This window comes from Chenopodium album, chromosome 5 (assembly GCF_948465745.1).
Source record: "Chenopodium album chromosome 5, dcCheAlbu1.1, whole genome shotgun sequence".
Classification (NCBI taxonomy): domain Eukaryota; kingdom Viridiplantae; phylum Streptophyta; class Magnoliopsida; order Caryophyllales; family Amaranthaceae; genus Chenopodium; species Chenopodium album.
This window is the reverse complement of record NC_137838.1, coordinates 77655852-77668013: the sequence shown is the minus strand read 5'-3', so window position 1 is coordinate 77668013 and position 12162 is coordinate 77655852. Positions and strand designations below refer to the sequence as shown.

General features: G+C 36.1%; 1 protein-coding gene, 1 long non-coding RNA gene and 1 pseudogene across 4 annotated transcripts; all 3 read left to right on the top strand.

Annotated features, from left to right (window-relative positions):
- Nucleotides 1-398: 398 nt before the first annotated feature.
- LOC145631172 (uncharacterized) lies at nt 399-4086 on the top strand. Its single transcript, XM_081683261.1, has 3 exons — nt 399-897; nt 1217-1341; nt 3664-4086. Exons 1-3 carry the CDS (start codon nt 579-581, stop codon nt 3868-3870), a joined length of 651 nt encoding a protein of 216 aa, XP_081539387.1. The 5' UTR covers nt 399-578; the 3' UTR covers nt 3871-4086.
- A 113-nt stretch (nt 4087-4199) lies between these two features.
- On the top strand, nt 4200-7259 carry LOC145631171 (uncharacterized). Of its 3 annotated transcripts, none has more exons than XR_014112362.1 (5): nt 4200-4859; nt 5709-5864; nt 6154-6318; nt 6402-6435; nt 6745-7259. It is a non-coding gene; the product is annotated as an uncharacterized LOC145631171 (long non-coding RNA). The 3 variants fall into 3 exon arrangements; XR_014112363.1 differs by having other exon boundaries at nt 6154-6435; nt 6745-6823; nt 6960-7259; XR_014112361.1 differs by having other exon boundaries at nt 6154-6435.
- Nucleotides 7260-8624: 1365 nt separating this feature from the next.
- LOC145632384 (H/ACA ribonucleoprotein complex subunit 4 pseudogene) lies at nt 8625-10593 on the top strand (annotated as a pseudogene).
- The last annotated feature ends 1569 nt before the right edge of the window (nt 10594-12162 follow it).

Sequence of the window (12162 nt, the reverse complement as noted above, 5' to 3'; positions counted from 1 at the left end):
TCAGTAAAAAAAATATTATCTATACCATTAATGACCGAGTTTTTTCATTTAAGATCAATTTGGGTTACTATATCGATAAAATATTGAACAGTTGCCATTTTATTTATCAATATGCCACCACATCAATGAAATTTGTTAATTTTGGTGATCAACTTAGATTTACAGATACAATACTATTCGAATTATTAAAAAAGGAATGAAGGAACAATTCATTCAAAGTTAATTATATTATAATAATCAAACGACAAGAATATGTCATTTTTTTAGATTAAAAATAATTTCTCAAAACTTTACTTTCATGAGTTATATTAGAACATACACGGTCCATGGGTAGTCGGGTACACCCGTTTAGACATTTACATGTACTTTTACATGCTACGAGGATTGTTTTGGTCCTTCAATTGGTATAATGTACAACCGGGTGTATCTTTTACGGTTATACCAATTGAGTCTCATCTTCAATGACAGTCTTGAGTTCTTGACTCAGTGTTGAAATTTTTAATCAGAGTATTACGCCATAACCAAAACCTTCAACCTGAAAACAGTGAAATCACTCAGAAAATAGGCATGCGCCAAACATGGTGAGTCCAAGAAGAAACCTAAGTTCAGACAATTCTTTTCAATTCCAATCAAATTCTCTCTCCTCAATCCTGAATTTGTTGAAAAAGCCTCAAGCTTTTCCTGTTTTACTCTTAATCTTCCTTTTTCTCACTTGGGTTTCTCTCAAATTTCACAACCCTTCTCATTTCTCTCCTGTTCTTCAAAATCCTCAAAGATGGAGTAAAGAAGAAGACTTTAAAGCTAATTTGGTTAGGTTTCTTCCTTCTAAATTGGCTAAAGATAAAAGGGGTTGGTTGCTTAATCCTGTTTCTGCTGCAAATGATGCTGGTATTAATGGTATATACATACATAAATCTCTATCAATTTCTTTTTAGTTTTAGAGAGTCGCAAAGGGTAATGATGTAGACAGGATTCGATCCCGGTGTATTGGAAATGAGTTACTGATAGATTTGTGCTGTTTATAACTATATCCTATGTTTCCATAGTTCTTATGATATTATGATTAATCATTTTCTGCAGCAGGAAAAAGTAGGAAAATTAATTAATTTGGGGTTTCTACATTTTTTTAAAATTAACTTTGGCTAACTCATCATGCAATAATAGATAATGGAATTGAAACAATGTTCGTTGTTGGTGTTTTTTGGTGTGTATTCAGGTGGGGCACTGTTCTGTGCTACAGTTCATGTTGGTGAAATCCGACCCGGAGGAATTCGAGGGAATCACAGACACTATACTAGCAATGAGACATTCATCATTTGGGGTGCTCATATAAAGTTTAGGGTATGCTTTTATTTCTTCTTGGAATGGATTTCTATAATTATATTGCCTGTTTCATGTGATGGTAGAAAAAATGAGTACCTTGGTGGTTTGATGGATTCTATGATTTGCATTTGTACCACTGTTCTGTTGCTTTCTATTATATCTATGTTTGCTCTAACCACTGAAATAGTTAAGCTTCTTTGGAGCTGCTTCAGCTAATTCTGTCATTAAACAATAGTTTGCAAATGGGATTGGGAGCAAATGTATCTTTTAGCCTCTTTCGGTGCAAATGTTCATGGAACAATAGTTTGAACTATATACCGTAAAAAGTTAAGTTGATTGTATCTCTTGATTCCTCTTCTCAAGGGATGGGATTTCATGTGCTGTTTTGTAGTATTGTGGTTTTATCAATTTATTATAGACTATGGACCTAGGTTGCACTGATACGGATACGGGGACAAAAACGGATACGGATACGGGTACGGGATACGGCAAAATCAAAATTTCAAAAAACGGGTACGGCTCGGATACGGCAAAAAAATATATATATAATCCATAAAAAAGTTTTGTTTAAAAAAAAAATTAATCCATACAGCACAACTTTAAAATTAGATTTTTCTTTTTTAGTAAACTTTTAAATTATTAGACTTTAATTGAAAAGTACTCCATAATAAGCTATCTAACCAAAAAAATAAATAAAATGCTATACTGTACACTACCATCAGCACATAACTAAAAACTAGGCACTAAATATAAAATAAAAATAAAAAGAAAAGATAAACAATTGTACACAGTCAACAATCTCAACATAGAGTAAAACTAGGAGTACTAATAAAAAGAAAAGATAAAAAGGGCGGGGTCCACCACTCAACCATTATGTTTTACTGTAAAAATCGAGTTAGCCGTCAATGACATTCCTTCTACTCACTTTTTTCTTCATTTTCCTCCATTAATGGACTTTCAAGCTTTAATTAAATCTAAAAAACTTTAGAAAATAGAAAATTATTTCGCCTATAAAAACACGAACTAGATCGCGAACCACCACAAACAAAACGCGCCGTCGTTCCGTGTTCCGTGTATCAATGCTCTGGTCGCCGCCTTGAATCAGATCCAACCGTTGGAGGAACAAAATCAGAGTTTGAAAGTTTTAGGGCTTTTAAGAATTGGGGAAAATCGACAATCAGGTAGGTATTATACTGATTTGGGGTTTTCTTTTTAAAAAAAAATATGGGTGGGTTTCATAGGAAACGTCAGAATTTGGGTTTTTTCGTACCCGATACATTTCCGATCAAGATGCTAAACGTCCCCAAATTGCCTTGGCGTACCACTTTTGAAGGGGACGGTTTGGGGACGTATCCTAGGCGTACCCGTACCGTACCCGTCCCCGATACGTTTCGGGTACGGGAAACGGCACTCCATTGGCGTACCCGTGCATCACAGCTATGGACCTACAATTTAGTAGTAAGGAGGTAGTAGAGTCTTATTGACTTGCTCCTTCTTAACGTACGAAGGCTACAATTGATTTTTGATAGTAGGTAGGAAATGAGGATATAATTTTTTTGACTTTAATCAATCTCAACCTTGACCTGCTGAAACCCTATGGATGATATTCACTGTACAGTGCAGTTATAACTTGGAATCACATGTATTTGTGATATTATCTCCTTATTTTAGACAGGTTTGACATCATTGATTAATACGGAGTACATTTTTTGGTGTCTACATTGATATTTTAAAATTATTTTTATGAGATTAACTTTGACCTTCAAAAGGAGATGTTAACTTTTTTAGTGAGTACTCAATAATACTGCATTGTTAAGAATTACCATGATTCTTTGATTTTATCCACTCACCTGAATAAAGACAGATTTAGCCAATCATCAATTACTTGAGATTGATGATTACCTCATAATCATTACTTGAGATTAGGTGTTTAAAATCTTAATACATTCTTGATAGCAATTTGAACCTTTGGTGACAATATTGATTCATGGATCCCAATTTGGAATTTGCTCATAAGGTGAGTGATACTTGCAACCACTCTTTGTATATTTGTTGGCAAGTTTTGATCTTTCCATGTGTTAAGATATATTTTCTAAGAGATGTTTAAAGACATTTCTCTCGGTCTGATATACTTAAACTCTTCAAATTGTTAAATGTTGGTTTCTTCTCTGTCATTAGGTCCCTTTATCTGGCTTTGTAATTATTAAATAGAGGGATTATTTGTGAGCATGATGTGATGTGATTTTTCTACAAGCAGGATCAATGTCATATTTTGTGTTACTTTGGAGTTTATAATACACCTTGTTCTGGTATTATAACTTGACATTGATGCATGTGCAGCTGGAGAACAGTCAAGTAGCTGATAAGGGTTATGCTGAAGTGGTAATTGGTGCAGATGAGGTTGCTGTTGCAGCTAGCCCAAGAGGGATAGCCCATGCACTGGTGAATGTAGATCCGATAAGGACAGCATTCCTTTTGGGATGTCAAGATGAAATTGTTAACTATAACAGCTCGAACACTGCTTATAATATCTGGAATGATCTTTAACTTTGCCACTTTATTTTGTAAATTCTGTCCTGATTTTTTTTTGAATCTTTTATAGCATGTCATTAGCTCTAAGGGCATCTCTCATTTTGTGATCTTTGTCAGGATGTTTCACTCGTTGGTTTTTGCTATCTTTTTGGTGGTTTGCTTTATATGGGTGAATTTGTAACAGTGGTTTACTTATATTGATTTATTGCAAAAGATTACTGGTTTCGGATCTCCAAATCTTGCTTTCTTTTTTGTATAATTGTTCTGTTTTGTGGAATATATTCTAGATTCTACTGTATTAGATCTTCGATTGGGTGGTGGGGGAAGGGGAGCAAATAGAACCTTTTAGCAAATTTATTACTATAAACTACTGTATTTGAAGTTTTCAATTGAGAAGCATTTGAGCTTTTATATGATACAGAGTAATATAAAATGAATTTGCATCTCCCTTTTGCTGCTCTGTAACTGATCTAATTATTTATTACATATACCACAAAAGCTCATTTGTATACAAAAAATCTCCCTTATGTAGTGAAGAATATTTCCTTTGATCCCGCTACTTAAGATCTTTTTTAACAAAAGCTTATTTGCTTTCATTTGGTAAGGCGCTTATGCTGAGGCATGGGGATGTTAGGTAGTGTGCATAAGACGCCTTACCAAATGAAAGATGCTCATTCATGTAAAAAGCAAATAAGCTTTTGATAATGTGCATTGTTCCAGTACCGAAGTGCAGCTGTGTGGGGTCCCATAACGGATCTAACTTGGATGTGAAAGATGCTCTTTCATTGAGTTGGATTCCGACCCAGCAACATTGACTGTTGCACTTAGCTCCTTGTGATATCCATGGAGGCCAACATTAAGAAAGCTATGGTATTATTGTTCAAGAGGCTGAGCCTGGGACACGGCATTCTGTTCTCTTCAGTGGATGTTGGACTTCTTTCAATTCAGAAGATTTACTTAAGAGTCAATGACACAATCCTACTCTATGATGTTGACTGATTCTGGTATGTATATATGTTGTATCCGGAGTATCTGTTTTCTTTTCATAGTAAAGGAAATTATATCAATGACTCAATTAGGGAGTAAATCTGTAAGAGTACAAAAAATTAAAGCCTTAGGCAGAAGTGCCAATATATTGAAGTGCTCTGTTTGAACAAGAGAGTATGTTGTCTTTTCCGTTCTTTCTTTTAGGTGACTTCCACCCTGCCATGTTTATTGCTTCATGCTTGATATTCACATTTTCAACAAGGAAACTAAGAGATCATCTCACATGAGAATTGAATGTCTGACAGTTATAAGCTGAGTGATAGCCTGTTTGTCCTCTTTACTAACTATGAGCCCATATCTTTGTTCCTTCTTTTCATCATATGCTACCTTCCGTTTGGTGTGTGCATCGTTCATCTGTACAATCTTCTTTCTGTCACCCTTTTTACCAGAGGAGGACGGGGAAGACGATGGTTAGGGGGGAGGGTGTGCACATTGGTCTTCTGCATTTTAATTAATGCAAGTCTTAAAGAGATTTTGTTTCTTATTAATTTTTACTATGTATGTCACCATTTATCTGATTTTTTGCAGCAATTTGCTGCCAATTTGTTAAATTATTAATATTTGATGTGTGTGAAGTAGTTATATTGAGTTGATATTTCAGAAACTTCATTGAGAATGTTAATATGCCCTTAGAAACAAGATAATAATTTCTGATTTGGGTGACCATAATAAATTATTCCATTCAAGTGTCAAAACAAATTGCATTGCCCCATCAAAGATGTCACTTGAATGAGGAATTTGCTGATTTTAAAGATTTGGGTTTGACCAACAAGTTGTCTGATTCTCCACTCCTGTCATGTCCGCAGGTGCCAACATCAGCGTTGCCTTAATCCAATGCTCCAGTGGGCAAAATACGAGGATCTCCTGTTTTTCCACTTTAGTGGTCATTGTACACAAATTCCTTCAGAAGATGGTGACAAATTGTTGGAAAGAATTGCACGATGATTTCAACCTTACCTTTGGTATGTTTGTATGTTTAGTTAACTTATGCATACTCTCTTCACATTTATATTTGATTGATATGCCCCTGAAAAGAAAATTCTCCTTCTGTTCCCCCTACTGTGAAGAAAGAAGATTGTCATCGCGAGTTTTGTTCTGTTTTTGAGATATTTTTCGTAGATGATGAAACCTGTTGTTGTTGTGTGTGTGTGTGTTTTTTTTTAATGGGAAAATTGTTGTAGAGGTTCTGCATTGCACAAGAGCAAATTGCTAACAATCTTGTATCTTGATGACTTAAATCATACCATTCAGATACGAGCCTACTGCTAAGCGGTTCTGTTGAGATTTGAGAACAGAGGAGAGTTCAATGGGCATGGCCAAATAGGTTGTTGGAGTAGTTTTGGGGCACCTACAGATGCTGTCCATTTGATGCTTAGGAAGCATGAGAACAATCAGCAACCACCACTCTTCATATTGGTAAGGGAGAGGTTGAAGCTACAAATATTTGCTCAGCATCTGTGCTTGTACTGCAGTGATAAAAATTGTCCTATTACTTTCAGGGCCAAACTGCTTAAGGTCGCCTGCTGATGTTCGGTGAGTTCTGCGCATGGCTATAGAAATTTTATTTTTGTTAAATAGATTGCCTAGTTTTAGCATAAGCTTTGACAAATGCGTTAACTTTGACAAATGTGAGAACTGCATCTTCAACAAACTTTTTCTATCTAGAATTCTTGATTGGGTTTCAGTAAAGATAATGTGAGAAAGTTCAAAGTTTAACTTACTAGATTATATATTCTGTTGTCAAAAACTTAAAACTATATATGTTCATTTTAGGCTGTGTCTTCCCTAAGCTTTTTTTTTTCCCTTTGATGTGTTCTTTGTTTAATCTATTCTATTTCACAGGTTGTACACCCATTCGATGCTCAAGCCGAAGGGGAGTGGAGTCTACTAGCTCGTTGGTGATATTGTTGTGGTGCAGCAGGTATGTTCTTCAATTGCTGGTGATTTAATATCAGTCACTTCGCACATGTAGTCATGCCTATAACTGTAATGGTTATTGATTAACAACTTGATTTTTGTGTGGTGCTTTGTTTGCCTCCAATGCAATGGTAAGACAGGATGGCTTCCTTCGCGTTACTTACGAAGGTTGGATGAAGTTTCAGAAGGCAACATATCCTGGGCAAACCTTTAGCAGCAATAGTTTCTAGCTACCACTTAATTTTTGCTGTAAATTAACTTGTATAGTTTATTGTTTTTCATACAATATTCACCGTCTTTTATAGAAAGGATCACAATTTTAAGAAGAGAAATTGTACAAATTCATGGGTTTTAAGTTTTGGTGTTGTCTAAACATTGTGTAGCACATAATCTATGTACCAATGGTATATAATTATAAAATTCAGAGACAATTTTTACAAGATATACCTGAAAATTAAATGTTGTTATTATCTTTTTTTTTTTTTTTTTTGAACAAGGAATAAGAATAATATCGAATGACCATATGACATCTACCATAATACTCTATGATAAAGATTTGTAAATCACATACTTAGAGAAAATAATAATAACTTTTACATGATTGGCATGGCTCATCATCCACCATAAGTAGTGATTTTCGATATATTTTCATCTTTCTAACTAGAAGCCTTCACAATCTACGATGATACTTTGATTATAGAGTTGATAATAAACATTTAACTCATATGAATACAAATCACCTATCTAATTACTAATAAGACCCTAAAAATAAAGAATCAACCCATGAAATCAATTGATTTTTACGAGTTTTTGATCAAAACCCAAATAACCAAATTTCTTAATTTGGAGGGGAAATTTTCTTAAGAAATCGTAGATACTCTAAAATTGGAATTTGGCGCAGTTTCTTCTTCCATCTCCCTAATCGATTGATATTGCAACTCTAAGCTTTGAATAGAGCTTCACGAGACTTGGATTGAAGTTGAAGATCAAACCTTTGTGCTCCATACTTGTAAAAGACAGGAAAGAGTTGGAACAAAGAGAATTGTCTTTCCAAACAACAGGGGTATACACGGACATTCACACACCAAATATTATTGATATTTTAGGAGTTATATTAGGGATTAAACTAGGCCCGATCAACATGAGCCTAATCTGTCAACCCGAATCGATTTTGGGTGGGCCATTAACATAAAATTTGGGCCCAAAGTCAGGTTGGGCCTGACCCAAAATCAATTTTTTAGCAACCTAGGACAAGTATCTATAGTACTCCGTACTTTATACTCCGCAATATAGTATATAAATAAAAAGAGCCTTTTGGGCGATAAATTTCATTATATTCAAGTTACCCTTGTTAATTTTCAAAATTACCGCTCCTATAAAAAATTAAATATTACTCCCTCTGTTCTATAATATAGTTCCCGTTTTTCTATTTTGAAGATCCAAAATGTTCTTCCCGTTTCTATTTTTGGATATTATGTAACGACCATTATACCCTCACTTTTTTTAACTTTATTCGTTGTACTTCTTAATTTATCCTTGAATTTTGCATATCTGGTACTATTTTTCACTTTCTCTCTCTAACTTTTGTTTGTACTTTTCACTTTTATTAATGTACTTTGTCCACCTTCTACTTTTTCTTAAATACCGTAAAAAACACAAACAACAATTATACTCCGTATTATGAAATGGAGGGAATACGAGTATTTGATTATTTTTGCCTTAAAAGGGCCCGGCCCGAGCCCGCCCAATAATCACCTCTAAATAAGTCATAAAACTCACTCCATGTTCATTTCCGTCTTCCTGTTCCAAAACCCTAACAAAACCCTACACTCTCCTCCAAACCTCATCAATGGCGGACGTCGGCTCAGATAAGAAGAAGAAGAAGAGCAAGAGCGTCATTGAAACCCCCAAAACGACAGACTCCCAACCCCAAAACGACACTGATTTCTTAATCAAACCCCAAAGTTTCACCCCATCAATCGACACTTCTCAGTGGCCAATTCTCCTGAAAAACTACGACAGATTGAATGTTAGAACTGGGCATTACACCCCTCTTTCATCTGGGTATTCACCATTGAAGCGACCTCTTGCCGAATACATAAGGTATGGTATTCTTAATCTCGATAAGCCTGCTAATCCTTCTTCTCATGAAGTTGTTGCTTGGATTAAGCGCATTTTAAGGGTAGAAAAAACTGGGCATTCTGGTACTTTAGATCCTAAGGTTACTGGGAATTTAATTGTTTGTATTGAAAGAGCAACCCGTTTAGTTAAATCCCAACAAGGTGCTGGAAAAGAGTATGTTTGTGTTGCTAGATTACATTCTGCTGTTCCTGATGTTGCTAAAGTTGCTAGAGCTTTGGAAACCTTAACAGGCGCTGTATTTCAGCGCCCTCCTTTGATTTCTGCTGTTAAAAGACAGCTTAGGATTAGGACTATTTATGAAAGTAAGCTTCTTGAGTACGATGCCGATCGGCATTTGGTTGTTTTCTGGATTAGTTGTGAGGCTGGTACCTATGTCAGGACACTATGTGTTCATTTGGGTTTGTTGTTGGGTGTGGGAGGACATATGCAGGAGCTTAGGAGGGTGCGGTCCGGTATTTTGGGGGAGAAGGATAATATGGTTACAATGCATGATGTGATGGATGCGCAATGGATGTATGATAATTACAGGGATGAGAGTTATTTGAGGCGGGTTATTATGCCGTTGGAGGTTGTTTTGACTAGCTACAAGAGGCTTGTTGTTAAGGATTCGGCTGTGAATGCAATTTGTTATGGTGCCAAGTTGATGATTCCGGGGTTGCTTAGGTTTGAGAATGATGTTGAGGTTGGGGAGGAGGTTGTTTTGATGACTACCAAGGGAGAAGCTATTGCTTTGGGGATTGCAGAGATGACTACTGCTGTCATGGCTACTTGTGATCATGGGATTGTTGCAAAGATAAAGAGGGTGATTATGGATAGGGATACCTATCCCAGGAAATGGGGGCTTGGGCCAAGGGCCTCTATGAAAAAGAAGCTGATTGCAGAGGGCAAGCTGGACAAGCATGGTAAGCCAAATGAGAAGACTCCTGCTGAGTGGGCAAGGAATGTGGTGCTTCCTACTGGTGGAGATTCCATGATAGCTAGCATTGCTGCTGCAGCTGAACCAGCGAAGGCAGAAGATGTGGTGGTAGAAGGGAAGAAGGAGAAGAAGTCAAAGAGGAAATTGGAGGAGGTTGATGCTAGTCCTGCTGGTGATGTCAAGAAGATTAAAGTTCAGGAAGAGGAAGTTGTGGAAGTCAAAGAGAAGAAAAAGAAGAAGAAGGAGGCTGATGAACCTGTTACTCCTGATGTAGAGAAGTCCAAGTCCAAGAAGGAAAAGAAAAAGAAGGATAAAGAAGAAAAGGCAGAGTCAACTGATGAGGAGAAATCCGAGAAGAAGAAAAAAAAGAAGAAGAGCAAGGACATGGAAAACGGTGATGCTGCTGCTGATACAGAGGATGGAAGTCGAAGTGAGAAAAAGAAGGAGAAGAAGGAAAAGAAGAAAAAGAAGGATACAGATGCTGATCGAGAATAAAATAATACAGTTTTGGATGGAAATAAACCTTAGAATTGTATGTTACTCTGTATTGTTTTCTTCTCTAGTTATCTTAAGCTTGTTAATTTTGTAGTGTTTGAATGTATTCCATCGGAACTAGTTGCAGTTAAGATTTTACTCGCTGAATGGGTTCTCTTGTGGGCCTTGAGCTAGGCCTTTTTACTTATTGAGTTATGATAATCTTACCTTTTTCCATGCTCCTTTGTTTCATTTTCAGTAGCAATTTAATTTCATGATTGCTTGTATGTTGTAGCCTGTTGCTGCGATATTCATCATGACAATCGTGATCAAGAACATACAGTCTATAAATTTAGGCATGTAATAACTGATTATGTTTCAGTCATCCCCTGTACCTGTCCAATCAATGCTTTGGCTGTGCCTTCCAGTTTCCCTGCATTATAAATCAGAGTCATAATGTTGTTTTAGAATATGCAAGTATTCTACTTTGCTGTTATATTTTAAGCTTTATTACTTTGGTATTGGGGGGATTGAGTAAACACTTTGAACATAAGGCCTCATCATTCTCTCTTGAAATTCATCTTCGAACAAAGCTAAAAGAGATGTGATGGATAGGGGAAATGTATAAGATTCCACTATTTTATTGCTGTTAGACGACTTGGTTTGCAGTCTTAAGAAGGATGAGCAGAAACCTGAGTATTCAGATAAGGAGAAATCTGTGAAAAATGATGATAACACTAGTCTGCTGCAGGTAAGAACTCTCTTTCTTTTAGATACAAATTGTAATTTTAATTTTGCATATGAGAATCTCTGCTGTTGCAGACCTGATTTGTGCCTCTTTACTTTTTATTGTCATGATATTAGTTCCTTACTTCATCATGATCCCTTGTAATTTTAGTGGGGGATATTTATATTTTTTTTTCTTGTTTACTCCATATGAATCTCATGTGCATTTTGCTTTTCCTGATCTTTGTTTCCACGGAAGGTTGTATTTTACTTCATATCTGGAGTTGTTTCTTGCTATGGGCAAAGTTGCATTGAAAGAAGCTCCGTTGCCCATGCTGATGTGCTTGGATATTGTATTTCAGTAGCTGCTGGGAGTCTGGGTGCATGACATAATGTAATGCCTCTATTACTGATCCGCAGCCTATTAAAAGAAGTTAGTCTTAAGGGGCAAAAGCTGCACTTAATCTTAAAATGTATAAAGAATTCAAGAAGATGACTTTTTTGCTGGGTTTACCTATCCTAGTGTCAAAACAAATTGCATTGCCCCATCAATGATGTCACTTGAATGTCGATTGGGTTTGACCAACAAGTCATCTGATTCTACACTCCTGTCATGTCCGCAGGTGCCACATCAGAGCTGCCTTAATCTGATGCTCCAGTGGGAAAAATATGAGGATATCCTGTTATTCCACTTCAGTGGTCATTGTACACAAATTCCTTCAGAAGATGGTGACAAATTGTTGGAAAGAATTGCACAATGATTTCAACCTTATCTTTGGTGTGTGTATATGTTCAATTAACTTATGCATACTCACTTTACATTTATATTTGATTGATAGTCCCTCAAAAAGAAAATTCTCCTTCTGCTCCTACCGTGAAGAAAGAAGATTGTCATCATGAGTTTTGCTCTGTTTCTGAAATATCCTTCGTAGATGATGAAATCTGTTGTTTTTTGTTTTTTTGGGAAAATTGCTGTTGAGGTTCTGCAATGCACAAGAACAAATTGCTGACAATCTTGTCTTTTGATGACTTAAATTGTACAATTCAGATACGAGCTTGCTGCTAAGCGGTTTCTCTGACTCTCT